General features: G+C 37.8%; 3 protein-coding genes across 4 annotated transcripts; all 3 read right to left on the bottom strand.

Annotated features, from left to right (window-relative positions):
• Positions 1–440: 440 nt before the first annotated feature.
• LOC147855460 (uncharacterized) lies at positions 441–6,008 on the bottom strand. The gene is made up of 4 exons (XM_087330137.1): positions 5,876–6,008; positions 5,356–5,485; positions 2,038–2,594; positions 441–1,543 (listed from the first exon to the last, which is right to left on the bottom strand). The coding sequence occupies exons 1-4, from the start codon at positions 6,006–6,008 to the stop codon at positions 708–710; spliced, it is 1,656 nt and encodes a 551-aa protein (XP_087186263.1). The 3' UTR covers positions 441–707.
• Positions 6,009–7,816: 1,808 nt separating this feature from the next.
• FCLY (farnesylcysteine lyase) lies at positions 7,817–15,507 on the bottom strand. 2 transcript variants are annotated; one of them, XM_087330709.1, is made up of 6 exons: positions 14,972–15,507; positions 9,945–10,112; positions 9,467–9,829; positions 8,919–9,094; positions 8,382–8,603; positions 7,817–8,283 (listed from the first exon to the last, which is right to left on the bottom strand). In XM_087330709.1, the coding sequence occupies exons 1-6, from the start codon at positions 15,476–15,478 to the stop codon at positions 8,268–8,270; spliced, it is 1,452 nt and encodes a 483-aa protein (XP_087186835.1). In that variant the 5' UTR covers positions 15,479–15,507; the 3' UTR covers positions 7,817–8,267. The 2 variants fall into 2 exon arrangements, with proteins under 2 accessions (XP_087186835.1, XP_087186834.1); XM_087330708.1 differs by having other exon boundaries at positions 7,817–8,603.
• Positions 15,508–23,002: 7,495 nt separating this feature from the next.
• On the bottom strand, positions 23,003–23,910 carry LOC147855458 (proteasome subunit alpha type-7-like). Its single transcript, XM_087330666.1, is given in 3 exon segments — positions 23,003–23,400; positions 23,402–23,589; positions 23,591–23,910. Coding segments are annotated over 3 exon segments (735 nt in total). The 5' UTR covers positions 23,879–23,910; the 3' UTR covers positions 23,003–23,141.
• Positions 23,911–24,556: the final 646 nt, after the last annotated feature.

The raw sequence follows: 24,556 nt of genomic DNA, 5'->3' as shown, positions 1-24,556 counted from the left end.
TTGTTTGTGCCAGCGCAATGCATGTGCCACTATTTAAATAAAATTGGCCTTTCTTTATAGATTTCAGTTCAAGTGTGGTACTTGATCAGGAAACAATTCCTATATACACATTTTCACTTATTACCTTTGAATAACACTTGCATTATATCATATCCCCTCTGGTGGATGCCGAAGCTTGAGATTGCTATGAATGCATTTTGAGATCAGAATGATGTGGTGATAAATACAATGAACAAAAGGTCAGTAAGAGTTTTTTATGGTCTTTTCAGCTAAGCATGCAAGCTAAAGAGGAAGGAAAAATGAACAATGAGAACTTAGGTGATGAACGAAGGCATATTAGAAAAGCAATTAATCGCTGATATGTCCTTGAGAAAGTTTACCTATGCAAGTTTGCATTTTCATAGAGTTACATTATGGTATAAGGGAAAAGTTAAACATCAGAGTATGATCATAAAATACACCAATATTGGAAGTTAAGAACAATTAGTTCACTAGAAAACTGCATAAAATATTGTCTATTCAAAGTTTACTCTCTCCAAATGGAAGGTCTCCTAGGCAATAATAATATTATTATATATATTGAAGGGTAAATGGAAGAAGGTAATGGCAACGGTTGTAATGCTATTGCTATATGGATGCATATTATAGAAGGCTATATGATATATACATACATGGTATTACATTGCATGGGAGAGAGAACTAGAGAGCTAAATGAGGGCATTGAGGTCGCTCAAGTCCCAGATCATGGCATCGACAGATGCCTCATTATTAGCTATGGAAGATGTGGGATTATTACTATCATTGTTGTTATATTTATGATCATTGTCATTGCTAGTTATATGGCTATAATTATTAATGCAAGCATCATGAGAATTGCTAGGGGCAGATGGTAAGAAATTGCTACAAGTGGAGCTACTCCTACTAGTGCAAGCAGAAGGGCAACTGCTCCATGACATATTACTAATTGCACCTACACTGGTATTCATACGGCTTTGAAGGGATGTGGGTGAGGATGAATTAATATTATATGTAATCGGAGGTTGTGTATTACTAAATTGGCGTAGTTGATTTATCTCATCGTCTTCGTCTTCATCTTCATTTAGTTGTTGATCTCCCCTCCAATGACCTTCTGATACGATATTGTTAAGCTCTTGATGTGCATCTTCCATGTTATTGTTGACAAGCCGTCGTTTCATTGATTCTTCTTCTTCGTCCTCTTCTTCCTCTTCCTCTTCCTCTTCCTCTTGTTGATCTGGGATGAGCTGAGGCCATGGTTGCACTGCAATGGGGTTGTCTTGGAGAAATTTCTCAGCAGACTGAGATAGGGAGAGAGTGGAGAAATTAGTTGAGGCTGAAGTAGTACTAGTACTAGTGGTTGGGGTGTTTAGCTGCATTTGTGCAGGGAAGGTTATGGAAGAGGTTGCTAAATTATGAGAGGCCATGGGGAGATGGATATCATTACCATGGTGATGATTAAGATTCTTGTTGTTGCTAGTATTATTATTATTGAAAGAAGAGCTTGGTTTCATTTGAGCTCCCATTGCTGCCAAGGAGGGGAAGAAGAAGAAGAGGAGATTAATTTAAGATCATCTAACATTTTTTTAGTATCATGCAAGGAAAAGACGCAAAAAATAGGAAAGACAAAAAAGCAGCCACAAATATTCAGCTTTAAGCATTTTGATAGGCACAAAATCATAAGCCACTTCATCTTATATCTAGCTACAGTGTGATGCAGTACAGAGTTTGTTGCATTACTTACTCTAATTTCATGTCCTTACTTCATATCTAATGAAACATTGTAAATACTGCTTGCCTATACTATGTTCATGCTAGTGTCATGACTAGCTTCCTCAAGCAACGTGTAAGCATACCCCTGGCTATAGACATGGTGAAGGATAAGGCTCTCCCAATCCAACCCCCCTGTTAGTGTGGGTTTTAAACAGGTATTCTACTCCTTATAGTGAGATTAGTGGTAACCGCATCGGAAATTTATCGTATTTTTAAAGTAAAGAAACACTGTTGTGAGTGGGATCTTACTATCTGGTCGATGGAAAGCATATTGACTAGATGCCATGTGATGTGCAGGAGTGATGGGAGTCGATTCGAGGAGCATATGCATCAAAGGCTTCGAATTGTTGATCAATTGGTCGTGCTGCTCGAATCCGTTACCGCCGAAGAACCCATTGGCCGAGCCCGAGTTTGCGAATGATGGGCGTTGGAATGACAAAGACAAAGACGACATGTGGTCGACAGATGGTGGAGGGGTGGACACGAGAGACAAATTTGCCGATGATGAAGAGGGGTGTTGCACCATGGTGTTAGGGTTTCTCCTCATTATCACATTAAGCATCTCGTCTTTGAAGCAACCTAGAGCCGCTTCAGCTATAGTTCGTCCGCCGACCATTTGAGTGCTCGTAGGCATTGAACCCGGCACTGCCATGCTTCCGGCGAGATCCGCCAACAATTGTGAGATGGGCTTGTGTGTGATTGGATCGATCCCCATCTCACACAGCTTCTTCTTTAGCCGCGTGTTCCAGTAGTTCTTCACATCATTGTCTGTTCGTCCAGGCAACTGAGCTGCTATTAAAGACCACCTGTGGAAAGGGGAAACAGAAAACAAGTTGGAAATCCATGTAATAAACCACCTGTGGAAAGGTTTGGTTCTAAAGGATCTTGAGAGCTTTAACATTTTGCAAAAATTTGGCAAGATGTTTTTCTCCCAACCATCCTAGGAGAGTCTTTTCTCATCGGGTGAAAGCACACTATTGCTTAAAAGATGTATATTTGTTCGATCGTTTTAACCAAATCTGAGTTTATAAACTCAACAGAACTACATCATTGGCATCGCATAAGAACATGGTGGACGATTTGAAGTATGTGAGGAATTGAAACTGGTCTTCATGAAGGTTGCCATGTTAGAAATTGAGAAATCTAACATTTGCGAGAGATTGAAATCGTTTCACGATTTGGACCTTTGAAATTTGAGGATTCCATGGTGGTTATTGCAAGTTTCAAGCAGTTTTAATGTAATGAAAATGGTTACATGAATATGTAAGTTGCTTTCGAGCACATTGACCAACACTTTTGTAGTCTTGTCACATAATCTTCTCCATGCATAGAAATTTCAAGCAAAGATATCGAAATCTTACTTCAGTAGCATGATGTATGAAAATTAGATTGAAAATATTGGTACTAGTATTAGAGCTCCAAAGGTTTGGTGCGTTTAACACAAACATGGTCATACAATCTAATTACTTTGGCAGCTGAATGTAGCTTAATTCCATCTAGTATATGTTTTTATTACCTAATTATGTGTTAACCCCAAAAAAAGCCTCAACCAACATTGTCAATTTACCTCACACAACAATGTGATTTCTAGCATTCTTACTCAAGGTCTTCGAAGCAAGGATAGGAACTTAAGCCTACTTGTCTGTCCATGCCTGTTTATCCTATGATTCATGTAGTGTGAAACTGAAGCTTTGATCGTTAGGAATGCAAAGACCCTAAAAACCACTTTGTAAATATTTTTCCACCATCTTCTCAATTTGGACACCTTACCAAAAAAGGGCAAGGACATTTGCCCCATTTGGGCATGAGAGAATATTAAAGAGGGAAGATAAAATGTGATAAAAATATAAAAAAGAGTAAAATAGAGGTAGAAAAAACAACCCAAAACCAAAAAAAAAAAGAAAATGAGGAAAAAGGATTCACGAGGAAAAGCATGCACGCTGGAATTCAGTCTTTTTTTCCTTTCCTCTCAGTTTCGCACGTGCTGAAAAAACATCCCCAATAACATATATATATATTTATATTTTACGTGCCTTGTTCAAACACACGGAAAAAAACAAAAAGCAAAGAAACTAGAAAATAAATAAAATACAACTTTTTCGTTTTCGAATCCTATTTATTAATATTTATGGTGCCAAAATTTCTACTTGTTTTTTTTTGTTTTTTCTTTACCTAAGGGGAACAAACAAAAACAAAAAGGAAAAAAGGGAAAAAAGAAAAATGGAAAAGAAAAGAAGAAACAAATTTTAAAGCAAAAAAAGAAAAAGAAAAAAGAGAAGGAATCAATGAGAGTTATACGATTGGATCTTTTCTTCCATATATGTACACAAAACACACACATATATTATTGATTTTATTCACTTCATTTAATTTTATTGTTAATTTGTTGCTTTCTCTTAATGTTTGTTGGGTTCTTTTTATTATTATTATGTTGGGGGATTTGGGGTTTTTTAGGGTTTCGATCTGCAGATCTCCTTGTCCTCCGACGAGGAATCTGAAGGTCTTTCTAATCATACAAATATTTGGCCATTAAAAAGAAGAAGAAGAAGAAGAAGAAGGAAAAACAGGGGGAGGGGGCCGGGGCCTTTTTCCGAAATCTTCAATCCACATCCCATTCAAAAGAAGAAGAAGAAGAAAGATACGTAGTATTATTATTATTATTATTCCGGCCGTCAAGTTGACGTGGGGTGGGCATACGTCATCAACTAACGAACTAACTAACTAACTAACTGCCTAACTGACTCACTGACTGTCTGGCAGAGCAGACGCGCGCGCGCACACACACACACACCTCTCTCTCTCTCTCTCTCTCTCTCTCTCTCTCTCTCTCTCTCTTGAGTCGTGAGTTCGAATCGCGAAAAACTTCTTCTTCTTCTTCTTCTTCTTTTATTATTATTATTATGATGATGATGATGATCAGACACCATCTCCTTCTTCGTTTAGGGTTTTGGGAGATCAGACAAAAGTTATGACTAGAAAAAGAAAAAGAAAACATCATCGATCTGACATAATGCATTTTACATTGAGATTATGCAGAACACAACAACGGCATTTGTACTTGTCATCGGTGGTGCATTTTTTAATCCAAACATATATTGGAACTCTTTAATCGGAACATATTCTACAACTTTTTCATCCAAAAAAATATGGTAACTTTTTCATCCAAAACATATGCAGAACGAACGACATGTCACATGCATACGGCCACATACATGATGACAGATGACACAAAAGAAAAACCTAACCTAAAGATTAAAATTGGGGGTGGGGGGTGAAAGGGATCCACCGACTACAGACATATAATATGCCAAACAAACAATGGATGTAACGATAGAGAGATTTTAAGGGGATTCGTTAGGAATTACAATTAGATGACCGTTAGGAATGTGGTGGCTGGCATTGTTGCCATGCGAATGAGAGGAGGGTAATTGGTATCATCTGGGATTGCAATGTACTGTATGCATGATCTTATTATAATTTAGTTAGACTAAGGTTGGGACAGAAGATGGATGGATGGATGGATGGGACTAATGAATTAGCGAAAAAAGGCATTAATTAGTTTGTTACCTGCTCCCTAGAGCTGCATGGAGACGAACAATGGTCTGCTCCTCGTGGTCACTGAAACGCCCATGTTTCAAATCAGGCCTCAAGTAATTCGTCCATCGCAGGCGGCAACTCTTGCCACACCTTTGCAACCCTAAAGTAATACATATGTAAAGACAAAAATAAATAAATCATCCCTCCGGAAAATCACAAAAACAAAATCTGCAGTGAAAAACCGAATCAATGCCCGTAGCTTAATTGGAATTTTTTTTTCGATCCCAACACCGTAATTAGGTTAATAGGGTTTAATAAAAAAGCAGCTGCTGGGGTTAATAAGATGATTATAAGATCAGTTTATGGGTACTAAGATATGTAAAGTATACCCTAATTAGGTTAATATAGGGGTTAATTAATAACAAGCAGCTGGAGTTATTAGGTTATCATAATGATGTGACCCTTAACAATTTAAGAATTGATTTTCTTTTCCAATGTAAAAAAATAAAAAAAACAACCTGTAATATATGTTGGTGAATGAATGAATTACCTGCTTTTTTAGGGACAGTGCGCCAGCTTCCAGTGCCATGCTGGGCCACACACGACAAGAGCTTGGCATCCTCTTCTGGTGTCCATGGACCCCTCTTCACACTCTCCTTCTCACAGCATGGAGCTCTACCCATAATCTCAACTATATATAATCAAATACCTTCCTTAAACCTTATAATTTTGCTTCTTTTTTTTTTTTTTTTTGCTTTCCTACTAGCAGTAGATGGCTGTAATTGTAGTAGTAATAGTAGTTGTGGTTGGGTGATTTCTTGACTTGCTCATAATGAAAGAATTAAGAAGAAGCTCACACTCTCTAAAGTGAAATGATAAGGGTGCCTATTACTAAACTAGTAGGAGTAGGAGTAGGAGTAGAGCAATAGTAGTCAGTCAGTAGTAGTAGGAGTAGGGATAAGAGGAGTGGTTTAAGTAAGGCAATACATAATGCTAAAGTAAGCTATTTTACTTATGGCACCAGGTCTTGGAGCCTGCTGTAGTAGAGCCTCTATCTAATCTATATTAGAATGATCTGTACATACATATATGTATATAGAGACAGACAGAGAGAGAGAGAGAGAGAGAGAGAGAGAGAGAGAGAGAGAGACAGGGAAATGTATGGATTGATCATAGGAGGAGGAGAAGTTAGATGATTTTTGGTATTAAAGCAATGTGCAGAATATTAGCACATGAATTTCTGATTGATTGATTGATTTTGAGAGAGAGAGAGAGAGAGAGAAAGAGCACTAAAGTTGTGCAGAGGATAATGGTACTGTTGCTGTTGTGAGGTGAGGGGATGATGACATGAAGAGGAAGAATTAACACATGAATAGAGAAGATGATGATGATGATGGCTGAAGCTGCCACTTTTCTACAACACATGCACACACACGAGCTGCTGACGAGAGTTAGAGAGAGAGAGAGAGAGAGAGAGGATTAGAGAGAGAATCATAGAGAGAGAGTTAGAGAGAGAATCATAGAGAGAGAGAGAGATTATGTCACACGCTCAGTGTGCTCTGTTTTTTATGAGAGAGAATGTGTGTGTGTGTGAGATTTGTATGATGCCCATTGGCCATTTCCCTTCCTTCATCACAACTTTTTTGTTTTTTGTTTTCCTGAGCTTCTTCTCTATTTCCCTCTCAAAACCTAAAAATCGCATAACACTAAAAAAAAAGAAAGAGAAAAGCAACATAATACATGCCTACACATCCACTTCTTCTTCTTCCTCCTCAACTTTCATATTTTTTCAAATAATTAAATAAATGTTAGTATACATTGCTATGTATTTACACTATTATTTTCCCAGGTTTTGAACTGTAGGCAAACACAGAGAGAGAGAGAGAGAGCTTGCTTTTCTGCCATTGCTGTTTTTGTCCTTTTGAAAAAGCAAAATAGCTATTTCCTCCTCCATCTTGTGCTTGGAATGTACCAGGTTATGGGATCCATCACACACTTGGAGACATTATTTCTTCCCATTTTCAAACACGCTACGCCTCCTTTGTTATTATCTTAGTTGATTCTATGGAAGCTATTCCTTTTTTTCTGTTTTGTTTCCTGGCACACTTGGGAGATCATTTAATTTTGTTTTATGATAAAAATTATACATCTATATATGTATCTATCTATATAAATATACATTGCCTTTGTTATTAATTACCTGTACTAATGTTGACAAATTTGTATGACATACACATTCGATCACTGCAACTATCAAATATATGTGCTCAAGTGACTAACATACATGACAATGATCCAAGAGCTTTTGTGCTAAGGCACACGTCATTGCACTAATATTTGTCTTATAAGGTAATTCTGAACATATGCCATTTAGCATCCATATATATACACACACATACTCTCTCTCTCTCTCTCTCTCTCTCTCTCTCTTTTGTAACAACCGTTTGGGACAGTATGTATTGGAACACTTGCACATCTACATCCGAAAGACCAAGATTGTAACCTTACCTTGTGTTAGATCAAAATAGTTGAACATTTAAATAGCCATGCTTGTCTACTTGTGAAAAACATCATATGAAATTGATAAAAGAATCACATCCAATGAATGGTAGACATTCATTGTTAACATCACCTTACAAGGTAATCAACCACCATAGATGCTTATGATATGTCATTTGCAATAAAAGTGCAATACAATTTCAATAGAGGTATTGAACAGAACCAGCCTATTTTATCTTTTTACATAGCTATCACCAGGAACACATTAGCTATTGTGCAGAAACGGCTAAGCGCATTTTCCATACCCAATATAGCTCTCTGGTTGCATTGGTTTCTCATCAAGCTCAATTGCAAAAGAAATCAAACTCTTAACATTACTATTGTCGACACTTGCGACCCTTATATCGATGAGCCCTCTCCTCCAGAAAGGAAATGTCTGACGATTATTCACGTAGTTCACTGGTATGACATACATCTAAATTGCTTAAGAGCTGTGCCATACACTATTATTAAATCAGATATCATTATCAGCTTTCACAAATGGTGTAGATGTTGACCTTTCTATGAGTTCTTCCAAAACATTCTCAAACAAGCGTGAGAGCAACAAACGCGCAACGTTCTCCGCTGCCACAGCCCCTGTCTCTATTGTGCTTGCAGCATTTTCAAAAGCATTAACATAATAAAGATGTTCCCCGTCGAGCACAAATGGAGCAAATTTCTCTGGTGCCATGAAGTGTGGGTATGCTGCCCAATCGAGACGCTTTGTAATACTGCGGATACTGCAATTGTAAAAATATATATTATGATATGAACCCGATGACACATTTATAGACGTTTTAGACATTATTCCCTCTTGAGAAAAAACGTACTTTCCCCATATGTTTTGTTACAATGTTCAACACTTTATGAGCTTCTGAATGCGAGGCTCCATCTTGCCTAGAGAAGCTCATAAGGTTAGACACTAAAACGCCATGGGGGAATTCACAGTGAGAAATATGCCTGAGACTTCTGGTGAGGATTGTAGTACTCAAATTCGGATGCTTAAAGCCATAAAAAAGATTTTGATACAGAATGATGATATTATGAATTCCAACCTGAATAGTTCATCCAGCAGATTGTCGGACAATGGAGCGCGTGAAAAGATTTTATATGCCATGTCATAGTTCCCATAACTTTTTAGAATATTTATAGATGAGAAGGGCACTGTCGATATTTCCATAGTGCCTATAAAGGTTGGTACACTTGCCACTGAAGACAGTCCGAAATAACTCTGAATTCACAAAAAACAGCCGACTATCGACATTTTTGAGGCTGCCACAAAACTTCTTAGTAGAACAGATGTTCTAACACAAACTTATCATTCTTATTAGAACAATCTAATGGATAATCACCTTAGAGCCATGTCCCACAAAGACTAATCGTATTATGAAAGAAAATTATGAAATGCTTTTAAATTCGAGTATCCCCATGCCGTTAAAATAGATATGAGCCATAAAAATAGGTATGAGCCAGTGTTTTGATAGATTTAAAAACACTGCATTTAAGTTAGTGGGACGTGGCTCATGGCCTTTAAATACACATCTATATGGTGAGAATTTTAACGACTATGCTGGATTTCAAAGAGAATCAGCTGAAAACTTACCGGGTTTATGATGCCCCGAACAAAGGTAGTATACGTATGCTGGCTATGCCTCTCCGGAATGAATATAGGTGGCCAGAAATCTATGTGATTTTCATCTAATGGAGTAGCCAAAACAACAGCATCACAAAAGGTACTCTTCCCTGAAATGGTACTGAGCTCATATCCACCAGCATCACTAGCTACTATAGAACGAACTTCATCGCTCAGAGTAAGTGACGTATTTGAATGTTGGATTAATCCATGTGCAATCTTCCAGTTCCCCCCTTCCACTGCCCAAAATTCAGCACCTGATCCACAAAGAGCAACAGCACCTGCCATGCCACTTATACTCATGCTCTGGCCATAATTTACTCGTACAACAACCTGAAACACAATGCACTTGTTATTCAATCAATAAGTCCATAAGACTCCCTTGGGTCTGATACTACCAAAGAAAATAAATATGCAAAAGGAATTTTCGGAATTTGAAAAAACTCACCGTAATCAGTTCGTTGATAAGTTGTTGAGACAATCCATGATCAAGAAGACTTTTTAATGCTGTAGTCTGTGTCAATTCATAAAGGCCTGCCCATTTCAGCATCTCTTCTACAGTATAAAACACTGGTTTATTCTCATCATAGTACCGCAAGAATTTCTGAAGTGTTTCCTGAAAGTGACCGTAAAATGAAAAGCTTTAGGATTATCTAAATACTAACAGGCTTTTTTCATGAAAGCATACAACAATTGAATCTTTGCATTCTGCCTCATGAGAGATGACGGTATCAAACTTTAATACAATGTGTGTGGGTGAGTAAATTCAATCTTGTTCTGTGAGGAAAGAATCCCATTAGAACACATGCTATCATTCTAATCACATGCGAAGAGTCTGAGCTAACAAAACTACTACAGAAAACAAAGAAAATGGAAGAAACAGATACAATTTTTTCAAAACTCATAGGAGGTCGAAACAACATCTGCAAGTAGTTATTTATTTACACTTAGGTATGTATATCTCCTTAGTTGTGTAGTTTGGTTTACCATTTATTTGATCATGAAATAAGTGCTACGTTCATTTCGATTATTATCACGTCATTTGATATTCAAGTACCTGTTATGCAATACTTGTCCATGAGGAACACATGAGGAAAAAGATGAAATAAGACAAAACCTAAACAACAAAGAAACCTCTCTCAATTTGTTGGTAAACCTTGATAGAACTGACATACTGGTATTTAGCACCAATCAAACAGGGGTTACCAAGAACAGAACTGATGTTCTTATTGAGAGAGGAAAAGGTAGCGTACACACAATCCTACACATACTAGAAGTAACATTGCATATACACAATCCTACACATATCTAGAAATAACATTCAGAAGGCCTGGGTTCCATAAGGATGGCTGCTTGTACTAAACTTTCTCGTGGATACGGCACCCTTGGCGGCCTTGAAAGACAACATGAACTTATACAGTTCCAAGAACCACAAACAGAATTATGGTTGTTTGACACACTTTTAACAATGAGTGTTTTCTACAGGATAGAAACCAGGGGACATAAGTAGAGAGATTTTTAGTCTTGATGATTGCCTGCCAAGGGAAAAATCTTTGGTGCCCCACAATATAATCCAGATGGATTTGAGAGCTCCAAAATCAAAGACACTCAAGATTGGCACTTTTATCATCAAAACAGCTGGCAGAACATGAAGACAATGATTGTGGGTATGCTAGAATGCAAGAATGGTTCCAACTACATGGCATAAATATAAATATGCTAGCCTCATTCCAAAATAATTTGAAATGACCAGAGTGTAAATTAATAGAATGATTCGAAATGATATCATTAAAGAAAGTTGTTGAATGGAGGAGCTAAAGAAAGTCGTGACGGTTCTTTGTTCATGAGCTGTTGTGGTTGTATTATTGTCTTTCAACCACTTCTCTCTATGCCCATCGAGTTCTAACAACAGTCCTATGCGTAGTTGGTCTTCATATTCCACATGCTTGGGTAAGTGGCCAACGCCTTATTTGAAGAGATGATATCATGGTAAACATGGTGTTCCTTTGATTCCACACACTGATGGGCCAAAGCCTTAATTGAAGAGATGGTGGTATCTCCCACTTTACTCATAGAAAACAAAATCATCACAAACATAGTATTCCTTTGATTGCACACATTGATCACATGATGCGTGGGTTCTACCTACCTCAATCTCTAACTAATGTGTAGAGGTCTTAAGCTGCCCCATGACACTAAGGGTCACATGAGATAGATGTGTATCCATATAACAAGGCTTTATGAGAAATCTATCCTGTGACGTGGAAACAGATAACCATATCGCAGACCATCTTCCTACCAAGAGCCATTGTAGGGCTGATCCATGTTCCTATCTGTTCAGATAACTCAATTCTTTTCCGCTTCGTTCCTGTTCAGATTTAGACAATCCAAGCTATATTGGAATGGTGGTAGTTCATTTGTAGTTATGCTATGTGATTGAAATCACTCTTGCATTTCAGCAGACAATCCAAGCTATATTGGAATGGAGGAGTTCATTTATACTTACACCATGTGATTGAAATCCCTCTTGCATTTCAGGATACCAACAATGATTATGTCCATGTTTAGCTCAGCCAGCATTATTGATGATATAAGTGCTAATCTCTAGTGCCTTTAATTTAGGAGCTCCAAAATCCATTGGGTTCTGGTCACTGATCAGAATAAAGAGACGTTGCTGAATGATGACAACACAACAACAAAAGCTCTTCAACAAAGAACCATCACAACTTTCTTTACTTATCTTCTACGATATTCACACGGATGTAATGCTTAGTCTCATAGGTCAATTTGACTGTTTGAAGATAGGATAATCTGTCATTGCATCTCTCTCTCTCTCACTCATTTCTTCAAGTGCTAATGGCAGATAGTTGTTTGAAAGGTGAAGCATCATATCGTTTCTTTGTAAACTTCACGAAAGCTTTGGGCACCAACACCATCTTTCGAAATGCATGGTAGAACTCATGTACCAAGTCAATATATGCTTGAATCTATGAGAAGGTGATATCCACATGTAATGGGATAGTGTAATTTCAAAACTTTTCACTAGCACTATTGGTGTTAACCAAGGATACCCACTCTCACCAACTTTCTTTGGTTCATGAATTGATGAATTGGTTTAAATGGTCAACGAATTTGTAAAGCAAGAAGGCATTGAAGAAACGACCATTGGGAGCTTTTGTAATATGCAAATGATCCAATGCTTTTTGCAAATTCTTTAGAAGATGCCCAAAAAGCTTATCAATGTATTGGAAAACTTTTAGATGCATAGTAAGTAGAGTGACATGAGCTTCAAACCAAAGGTTATGTTTGTGAGGAATCAAAATAACAATAGATCATGCATCATGCCCGATAATGAGCCACTTGAAATTGTGGAAAGCTTCAAATAACTTGGACTTGAGGTTCCCTTCAATCATAGATGGAATGAATGTTCTACCCCCCACTTAGAAGCGGGAAAGAGAACTTCTATGCTTTGGAGATGATATGCAATGGTGGGAAAGCAAATGTTTGGGTTCTCAAGAAAGACCTCAACACTATGATTATACTATGTTTCTCTATGGGATTGACGTACGAGGCAATACCACCCCTAAGTTTGCTTGGAAAAAGTTTAAAAATGTCCAAAAATGTTGTTGTATAAAGTTTCTTCACATCAAGCTATAGACGTTATACATGCTCCTATTTCTTGAGACCTAATCACTTCACATTGAGATCATGGCATGGAAAGGGTTGTTAGGCACATGCTTAAGGTTAAAAACAAAACCTCACATCAACTTCCTAGGATCACATGGGATGCAAGTAAAAAGACTTGAAAGACATACAAATACAAGCAAAATTTCAAGTTCTAGATGGATGCAATATATGAAGAAATAATTTGGAAAATGGGTTGCATCATATTTGGTTCACAATGCATCTAATGATTCCTCATTGCATGAGATTTTTTTGCAACACCAATGTATCATGGCATGCAAAAATGTGGAGGCTCATATTTTACATATTATGTTACATATGTTGCACCAAATGTAAAACCAAATTCAACATAAGGTAGTAAGGGGCCAGGGCTATGGGAAACACCACACTAAAGAAATGAAGAAACAATAAGAGAAAATGTTTAAGAGGATCAACTAAAATGAGGTATGTTCATCAAAACCTTTGAATTATGGTTTCTATTGCAAAACGTCCAGTTACAATGATTAGGATATAAGATTCACAATTGGCATAGTATGAAAAAAAGAATCTAATAGTTATTTTCTAGTGCAAACACATTTTTGCACTATCGAGATTATTCTATATCAACTACTATAACAAAAAGGGTAGGAAAAATACTTCTGGGAATTTGGGTGACGTTAATGTAACAGAAATCCTCAGCTTGCAAAGGCCAATCACAAAATTATGCCTATCACAAAGTGCAAATGTCTAACAATTGATATTGGCAAGAACTCTAACTATCTTTCATAGGAACACCATGAAACTATAGTGAAATGAATGTGTGGAGCCCCCCCTGATTCAATATGGATTGCATCTTTGTCTTTTTACAGAGACATCACATGTACATTTTTTAGCATAATACAAGGGAGCCAAATACTTATACCCAATTTCCACTAAATATTTGTTTTTTTATATTTCTAGGCTACAGAAGCCTTTTATACTAGTTACTATACATGTTCCATCAAAACATAGTGCAGCAAATGTGGCACTCTTACTCTAATGATTCTGCTATGGATCTCAAATTTCACACGTATGCTTTGAACTAATAACAAGAGGTTCAAATAACATCAGTCCATCGGTCTTTCTTCCTTCACATATGGTCAATCTTACTCTATTGATTCTGCTATGGATATGCTTCAAACTAGTAACACAAGGTTCAAATAATATCATTGTTCATTGTTCTTTCTTCCTTCACATATGGTCACTATGCATGCTGACATCTGATACAATATTTGTCAGGTTCCATTATTGAAATGATGATAAGGGTGATGTCTGTAATCCCATGTGATAATTATGGGTTTCTGTTGTTGAAATGATGCATGCTATCAATGATAAGGGTATTGGATGTGCTCCCATATGTTGTGGGTTTCCGTTATTGCGATGTTTCTGGGTTTTATAAAGTTTTCCATGTGGGGAAAGAACTAACTTTCCCTCATGTTTACCCTAGCAGATCTAAAAAAATATGCTCCATTTCTCCTACAGGAAGCTGATAATGTTTAGATCCTAATCTGCATGTGGAAATAGTATTGGAAAATGTCTACGACGTCTTGCTATATTGATACGAGCATACATATTATTAACGATGAACAGAAACACTTGGTCCCAGTAGCTCGCAGGCAAAGGAATAGAACTTTACAATGAATGCATCACGTGTCATGAGTGATTACTATGATCTTGATTTATCCTAATAAAACAATGATTTTTAACCCAAAATGAGAACAGGTTAAGGATGATTGAGCATAGATACATCGGAGAAGAAAGAATTGAACTTACAGAGACATAATTGTTCATGCGAAAGAGGCTAAGCTTGTAGCGCCATAGAAATGAGAGTGAATTGACAAAATTACTCCATTTCTTGGAGAAAAAAGAAGTTCCATCCGGTTGTGTCACAAAGATGAATGAGGAACCATTCCATATACCAAAATTACCCTCATCTGTGATCTTCAGACGCTTAAGCCCGAGTAGCTCAGTAAAACGAAGAGTATGATAGTTCTTCGGATGAAGAATAGTACCTCCAGACTCAAAAAACTCTCCTTCGCTTAATTCTATGGAGCTCATTCTCCCCCCAACCATGGATTCTTTCTCAAATATCTCGATTTCTATGAAGCTCTTTGTTTCTTCCGTTGAATAAGTTCTTAGGAAATGGGCAGTTGCAGAGCCTGATATGCCACCTCCCACTATGCATACCTTCTTGGTTGAAGCAGAGATTAGATGTATTAAGGTGCAGAGAAGGCATAGAAGAAGCGGAAGAAGCCGATTCGTAGTAACAGAAGTGGCCATGTACCTCAATGATTGGGTGTAGATTTGAACTGAATGAATGGGGGGGGGGGGGGGGGGAGGGATCCATGTATATAGACTGTTCCTCAACCACCCACAATATATATATATATATATCTTCCGTATGAATGGGGGGGGGAGGGGAGAGGGGATCCATGTATATAGACTGTTCCTCAACCACTACAGTGCTAAATTGTAATGACAATAAGTGGGAAAAAAAAAGGAGCATGTATTTTTCCCATTTCAAACGTGTTCGTTTCCATACGTTGGAATGCTTGCACGAACACGAATATTACGTTCTATGCATGTACATAATTAGCTATTGAGCCAAAACCCAAATCATGGAACTTGATATTAAAGGCTTAGACAATTTGGTTTCGGTTTCAAAACTGAGAGATGGTTTGGCTTGAAATTGTATTGGGTTCAACCAACCATGGGTTTATCGAGCTTCAAAACTGCGATTTAAAGAGCTTAAGCTAAGCCATGAGGCATGTGTTTGTTTTCGAGTCTTGAAGAGCTTCTCCAATCATTCTTCTTATGTAAATTCATGTAAGAATCATAAACCCTAACACCTCTCTTTCATGGTTTGCTAAACTGTTTTGCTTGTTTCAATGGTATAGGCGATTTAAAGAATTCAAATGGTTTAGTTTTGAACAATATTGGTTTGAGGATCTCTTTAATGATTCAATTTTAATGGTTTGAGTTTGAGACTCCAACTGAAGTGTTATCATGATTTGAGGAGCGCACCTAAGGAAATGAGTTAGACTAAACATATATAAAAGATTGGAAGTTAGAGAAAAGCTAGAAAAGAACGTCATAAGACAAGATGAAATTAGAGAGACTGAAAACACAAAGCTTAGTTAATAAGAGTTAACACTACTTCCATTTTGAAATTGGTACCCTGTTTCCGCACTTATGAGGATGTCTATGACCATGTGGAACTATTCAAGCAAATCATTTGAGCATACGAGCCAATCATTGAGGCCATGAAAGTGGCAACATTTGGGCTCACACTTGACAAACATGAGAGCATTTAGTTTGAATGCTCATAGAGGACTTGTAGACTGATTTTGAATATATCATCAAAGACTTCTTAATAATTGGCTCAAACAAGGAATAAATGGAACCTTATCAACCAATTGTTCTCACTCAACGAAGAAGGAAAAGAAACGGTTAGAAACAATATATATTTTTCTTGCTTGTGTAAATCCTTGTTTGGGTATCTAGTATGAAGGCATCACCATGAGGATAGTAGTATCGGGATTTTCGGCCCAAAATTCTAAGCTCGAGATCTCACAAATGTTGGTGAAAGCGGGCAAAAAATATGCTTCGAGTATGAACAACTTTCAACCTTAAGAAGCCCTTGACTTTGAAGAGCATTTGACTTTGAAGAGTGTTTAACTCTGATGAGCCTTCGACTATAAGGAGCTTTCAAGTTTAGAGACATATATCTGGTAAACCCATCCTCTCCGGTTCAAGTCCCCCATGGTCCTGCTCAAATTTTACATTCACATGTGTAACTTCGTGATAGCGGAAGAGAGCATTTGGTGCCCAACTGCCCAGAAAAGAAAAGAGAATTAGCACAAACTTGTTGTTTGTCGTACCCTAGAAAATATGGGCCAATGTGATCATGCTTGCTTAATGAATAGCTAACAATTTACAAGAACAAGAGCAAAGGATGTGAACTACATAGCCATTAAAAGGAAGTTGAGGAAGACTCAATTGACCAAATCATCTCAAATGGCCTCTCCTCTTCTCCCACCCACTTCTAAGGAAGATGACATAGCGCAAGTACATACCAAGGACCCAACAAAGGAATTATTCGCACATTTCACAACTTACCCAAAACCCATCCTAAAAAACCATGTTGAGGAGTACATCAAGCTACGTCAACAAGAAGAAGCTAAACAACCCGCACCCAACCTACCAAGCTTAAACTTCAGCCAACTTGAAAATTGGGCCACTATCCCACACAATATTACTTGAAGAGGAATGTACCCTTGCCACCAAACTTTGGGCATACACAAATGCACCCCAAACCAAGTTAACATGGCACTCTTACAACAAATCCTTTCACTTAAAGTGATAGTATCCCATGAGAGAAGTGTAACATGATATGGGAGTCCTCACAATTCCCAACCATAATTTTAATCACATACTATCTAAAGAAGTTGAGCTTACACTCAAACAAATGTTAAAACTAAACCCACAACCTTGGCACAATGTACTAAGATGACTAAACAGTGAGATGTCGGTCGAATATGGGGAAATAGTGCTCCCAAGTTGTCCTAACGTAGAAGTCATTAACAAACAACACAATGATGATTGCCAAATCGACACATTGGGAGACCATTTCAAGAGCAACGACATAAATTTTACCCATTTGACAATTGGATTCCATGAGAAAAGGCCTTATGCTTCCAGGATTCAACCATAACTCATGACACAAGGGATTAGGTGTACTTACTAGTTAGTAGTTGACAAAGGGTGTACTTGTAGGTCGGTGCTAGTGCTCAATACCAAGTGTTAATGCTTGGGAGGGGAGGGGGGTTATATCCTTATAAATGATATATTTTATGTCTTAGATGTAGACCATGTAAGCAACAAAGATAAAATTCTACTTGAGGCTTAACTATATACATAAGAGAAACAAGTTAGATTATGTATGCAAAAAATGATAGGAGATGCACAATACCCAAGGTTACCAAATACAATGTTGTAGCAAACTAGAGGATGATTATGCCATGACGGACCAAGTTAGATCATGTGTGTAAAAGGCTAGATCATAAGAAGGTTAGGACAATGAACTAGGAAAATAGAGGTTAATTATATGATGATAAACAACTTAATGTCAAGATTTCAAGACAAAGAGGAGAGAGAGAATGTGAGAAAATCACAAGATAGACACAGAGAGAGAGAGAGAGAGAGAGAGAGAGAGAGTATATGATAAAAAGGGAAATATATTGTGGTGTCCCTTTGGTGCAAGTGCATGCCTTCATGTTGTGGTGTACATGTGTTCCTTTGTGCCACCCTTTTAACATGCATGTATCTAAGCCAACCCAAATGGGTACCTTTGTATCAACTATAAATTGAGCAAGAAGTAAAAAGCTAGGTGTCATGATGACACTTACATCATGCCTCAAAAGGATTTGAACCCAAAACCTTGTTATAGACATGTCAAATCCTTAACCATTATATTAATATTTTTAACATATATATATATATATATTATGACAACAACTCATTTTAATTGTCCTTACATAGAAGACACACATATATTTTATACATATGTGTATATATGTATTGTATTGTATTGCATATGTTGTATATTTTTTATGAATGGATTGTATGTATGTACGTATGTATGTATTATGCGTGTGTGTATGTATGTTCATATTCATACATGTATATATTTTATTGTATTCCATGTTTATTTATGTATGTGTTGTAAATCTTAGATGTATGGCATGTGTGTATGTATCTACGTGTTATGTGTGTGTATGTAGTGGCTTGTGTCTATTTGCACCTAAATCATAAAGAGTCACAACCACGAACTGTGCAGGTTGCTTAATTGAGTATGTGTGCAATCTGGATAAAAACAAATGCGCCATCGAAAAATCTTATTTTTGTTTGCCTAACCAGTTACCCGACTCAAAGGTTAGGAAAGGAACAAGGATGAACAAACCATCTTAGTGAGAAGAGGGTTCACTTTGCTTATTGGTCAATTTTGGGTTTACTTCTTCAACTTCTTTCTTTTTTAGCGTTTTGGCATTTGGTTTTAGGGTATGTAGTTATGTTACACTTCATTTACATTTAAGGGGCACTAATAGTGATATTGAATTCAACACCTTAATTATTAAATGTGTTCATTTTTTACATCACAAGTTTGTAGTTGTAGGCCTGCACTCATAGAAAAGATAAATGGAAATTTGAAGGACTTAAGGGACGTGATTCGACTTGAATTAAGGGAAGGGAATATCATGATAGGAGAGACTTGGTGATGCCATGGGATTCTAGCAACTAGTTATTGATTCTTGCATGTCTAAATTTCAAGAAGGGATAGAGACAAACATGGGAAACTACAAACCTAAACCAAATTTTGTGTTGAACCTAAGGTTTAGGGTTTACTAAAGTGGTAAGGATTCTTTTACTAATAAAGACTCAAGAGTTCATTATTTGGTTTGATAGCTATTCTCTATTTAAACTTTATAAGATTTCATTAACAATCATCATGAGTACTCCACTCCAAGAAGTCCATTTCAAATGCTCAATAATTTCTCACATCACAACATATTTTAACAAGGAAGAGATTAATATATGACTGATTCAATATGTGAAGCTTATCAAACAAGCCACATTTGACATATATATCAATCACACTATTGGTAATACAACATCTCTTTCTAGTACACCTTTTTCTCATATTAAACCTTTTTGTAGTATCCTCTCCATATTTAAAATAGCCTTCAATCCTAATGAAGTGTTCTTCATTTTCTTACTACTTTACAAAAGTGAACTTCCAATTGTTACATATCCGTTAGTCTAAGCAACAATCTACCTATTATTGGCTTTAAATTGCTCTCTTTTTAACTACTATATTGAGCATACAACATCCATGTGGAAGGCATGGTGTGACATTCGTCGAGGGCTCAAGTATGATCAACCAAGATCCGAATCTGCCTGGCTCAATCAACGTATCTTATGGAACCCATGTATCAAGGATGAATCTAATCAACTACTGGGATCATGTAAGGGGTTGTCATGGGGATACATTGCAAAAGGTCCAGGAAAAAGTATAGAATGTTGGTGATGGTTTATGTCAGTGCCACTGCAAGATCAAGCGAACATACTCCATGGAATCAGGGGCGGATTGACTATGAGATCAGAAATCATTAACACTCTACTGATTAGGGAATTTGCTACTCAAAGGACGACAATGGAGAAATGGATAGGCCACGAGGAGGAGGGATCTCTGATCCCGAGAGGTAGGGGACCACCAGACAAGCTCGAAGGCTCTGAATTGTGAGACATTGAGACACCAACACAGAATAACGTAATTCGAGTACTCGCGTATACTGGTCATAAATGGATTGTAGATCTTGATCCGATCAAAGTACAACCCGATTGGCACATATATACTCATGAAAACACATGGTTACGTAAGGTCAATTGGGACCCCTTGGAATGGACATGGTGTGATCCCTACGCGGGGCAAGGAAGCAAACCCATCCCTTTCTTCCAATTCACAACTAGATTGGGTCACCACATTCTAGTTGCTCAAACCGCCCGAGAGCCGACTACTGCGAAGGTCTGTCACACCTTTCAAGTTCCTCCCACAATAATCACCAAGTTTTGGCAGAAAATCTGGAAACAACACGTGAGGCGAATTACCACGTTCCAATGGCTATTAATACATAAGTCCCTACCAGTGGAGCATGGCAACGTGAGAACCTTAGTTCTCCTAATTGTGTAGAGTGCCCATATGCAGTAGAACCAATACGACACGCTCTATGGGACTACCCAACGTCCCATCGAATATGGCGAGGGGTTGGCCGCTTGTTGCAATTATGCCAGGTGCAAGGCTCAATCAAGTGGGGAAATATATGTTAGCTATCATCACAGACCGCAATTGGCAGATACGAGCATCAGGAGGGGATGACTTTGGTGATAAAAGCACAAGAGGTCTATTTCTCCTCCAGTGGCAATGTCCACTCCACTCCTCTTAATGACAAATCTCAAGAGGTGTTAGAATTGGTTAGCCCAATAACTCTTTGGATTCTATAGAAACAACGATGTAGGCGAGTCTTCTCTAACTAAACCGCACATCTAACAAGGTTACTGCAAGAGATATGGAGTGAAATTGTAGCCACTTTGAAGAGCCAATATGATGGCCTTAAGGGCAGCTCCGATGGAGTTGAAAGACAAAGAATAGCCTTCATCCAACAATGGTCATCCTCTCCCTTTCTTGAGTCAGTGGGCATCCACATAAGATGGAACTATCGCGTCCCTACAGGGATTTGTACATAATCGTCTCATTTGTAAAATTTTATAACTAATGGAAGGAGTTTTTTTTGGGGGGGGGGGAAAAACTATATTAAGCATACAAGAGTTTAAAAGCAAACACATTTTGGGAAGCACCAAGTGCATTGTATACAGTTAAGAAGCAATCCCATTTAATGTATCATTGAAAGTGAAACATGAATTATATACCCAAAGCATTGATAAAGTTTTAGTCGAATTACCTTGACTTACATGTATAAGAAGAGAATACTAGGACATACAAATTTAGTCCAAAGCTTCAGGATTCTCATATAATACAAATTTGAATTAATGCATAAGAACCATATATTTGGAAGTTATGTAATGTTCATGCCGATAAATAAACACCCACTTGGCTTCAAAATGTTTCTAATAAATGTCAACCTCCATATCCAGAAAGTCATGAAGGGAATGAAGACCAGCCATATTGATAGAACAAAAGACAATCATAGGAAGAAATGCATGCTTCAACCTCCCTTGATAACGATTTCCCATGTGCAATCAAGGTCATCGCGACCAAAGTGACTACATGTAGCAATATTCTAGTAACGTTTGTTTCTGCTTCAACGAAGGTTGAGGTGGATAGCCATCATCCCAAGTCGGAAATAATTGGGATTAGGGTTTCCAAAAGAGAAAATATTTCTCATCATTTCCTTTTAATTTCAGCAATAAAAAGGAAACACAATGAATACATAATGCTATTTTCATATATTCCTTGACCAATATGCACAATCAGACATGGTTTCTACTAAGCTCCTAAGAAGAATAGTGTTCATTCTTTTCTCATGACTTTATTTGCATGAAAAAGTAGAAAATATGCCACAATGAGTGAAGAACACGGCACAACATCCACAAAGGTCACAAGACAAATACATACCAAGACAATGCAATGACGGGCAAGTCTTGATGCGACAATACTCTTCACAGCTTGCTTCACAATGTAAGCTCCACTCCGATATACGTTGGTAGGGTCCTTCCTAGAGAACACACCACCACCATGAGACTTCTCAAGACCAAAAGAGCTCTTCTTGCTTGTGAAATGACAATAGCAAATACACATATTAACATGGAAAAAAACATGAGGGAATCCTGCAAATGCATGTGTGCATGCATTCATACATGCATACAAACACAACCATGCATATACAAATACACACGTGCATACTATACATACACATGCACACATGCGAAAATCATCGTTAAAAACTGATATGGTATTAAACCAAGAACCCTTTGAAAGTGGTCTGGATCAAGATGGCATCAAACACCCGCCTTCTTGTAGATCATCCTGCACATCCTTGCTTGCTAGAGGAGGGCCACTTCGAAGAGGTCTCTCTCTCTCTCTCTCTCTCTCTCTCTCTCTCTCTCTCTCTCTCTCTCTCTATTTGACCTAGATAATATAATCTATCTATCTATCTATCTATCTCTCAACAAAGTTACTATCAAGCTTTTTGCTAGACTCAAAATTAAGAAGTGCTACAATTCAGATCAACAAAGCATGTGATTGGGTAATGGTAAACACACTCAAATGTATGATTAAAAAAATGACTTTATAGGTGTTCGGAAAATATTGCAAGTCATGAGTGAGTTCTTTTATCACCATACATCCATCCACCCATGTACTCATTTAAGAGTCCTTTGGGGGTCCTTGCTTTGCAGCTTCAGCAACAGCTTTCTCTGCTTCTATTCCAACTACAATTTCCTCCACCTCAGACTCCTCTAGCAAACGCAAGCCTTGGTCGTTAATCATGACGGCAATGTCAATATGCTTACCACCGCTTTCAACAATCTCAAGAAGAGCTCGTATAGGAAGTTTAACAGTTTCCATTCCAGAGGTTTCGGTGTAATTCTTTTCCAAGAATTCACGGACATAATTTGAATTCCTTCCATGTAGAAAAGATTCCGGGTGGATCAGTTTGATACTAGGAAGGTTTCCCCATATATGGATCAAACCCAACAATCAAATTGGAAATCCCAAACGGTCTTACACCGCCACTTTATGTGTACTTCTGCTGAAGCACTGCAATAAACCGTGTGATATACTCAACTGTCACAGGATCCTGGACAGTAAGTAAGTCTATAACTTTGGCATTCAACCTGTGCCCTATTCACTAAGACTCGTGCATCTGCAGTAAGACCAGCAAATGCCAAGGCAATATGCTGATCCAATTTCACAATCTTCCTGACTCTACTCGCATCTTGAAGTTTCGCAGTGGATTTCTTCTCCATGCCAAGGACGATGGTGTCTGTGCTGCGAACTCCGACAGTAGTGTTTACTTTACGTACACCTTCCAGAGCGTACCTGACTTGGAAGAGATGGCCATCAGGAGAGAAGACGATGATCGCTCTGTCATAACGAGCCATTCTCTCATCTCTCTCTCTCTCTCTCTCTCTTCCCCCTTTCCTTCTTGCTTTCTCTCTGTCTCTCTCCCTCACTCCTGCTTTCTTCTTTGTAAATTTGTATGTATATTCTTTGTGTGTGTGTGTGTGTGCGCGCGCGTGCTCTATACATGTGCATATGCATTTACATATTGTATTCCATGTGTTGTATGTATCGTATGTATGGCACATGCATATACAAGTATGTATGTTCTATATATGTGCATATGTATGTATGTGTTGTAAATTTGTATGTATGTATGTATGTTGTTCTTCTAGCGCATTGGAAAGATCCTAGTGTCCCGGGAGTAGTTGTTTATGAAGGTTATGTAGTATCGGCATCCACCGAATGTTGTTGTTTGTGCCGGTTCCCAACCATTGGAGTGGATTACATACAAGATACCTTTGCTCACATTTCTTTCCTTTGGAGATGGATGTCAATGTTTGTCGAATTGGCATGCTTCACATACTCCTTCAATCTCCTTTTCTTTGAAGGTCGGGAGTTCGATTACGACACCATTAGACTATATCCCTTTGAGTTTTTGGAGATTGATGTGGTCGTTTCTCTTTGAGGCCCTTCGCAAACATGTCCGATTTCACCTTGTTTGAATCAAGGATGAACATTCGGCCCTCTTTTCATCCACAAGCAATGAGTCAGCCCTG

This window comes from Azolla caroliniana, unplaced genomic scaffold (genome assembly GCF_043228905.1).
Source record: "Azolla caroliniana isolate FFs.n. ecotype wild unplaced genomic scaffold, voAzoCaro1.0.p SCAF_14, whole genome shotgun sequence".
Taxonomy (NCBI): Eukaryota; Viridiplantae; Streptophyta; class Polypodiopsida; order Salviniales; family Salviniaceae; genus Azolla; species Azolla caroliniana.
Note: the sequence above shows the minus strand (reverse complement) of the source record. Positions and strands in the feature narration are given on the sequence as shown.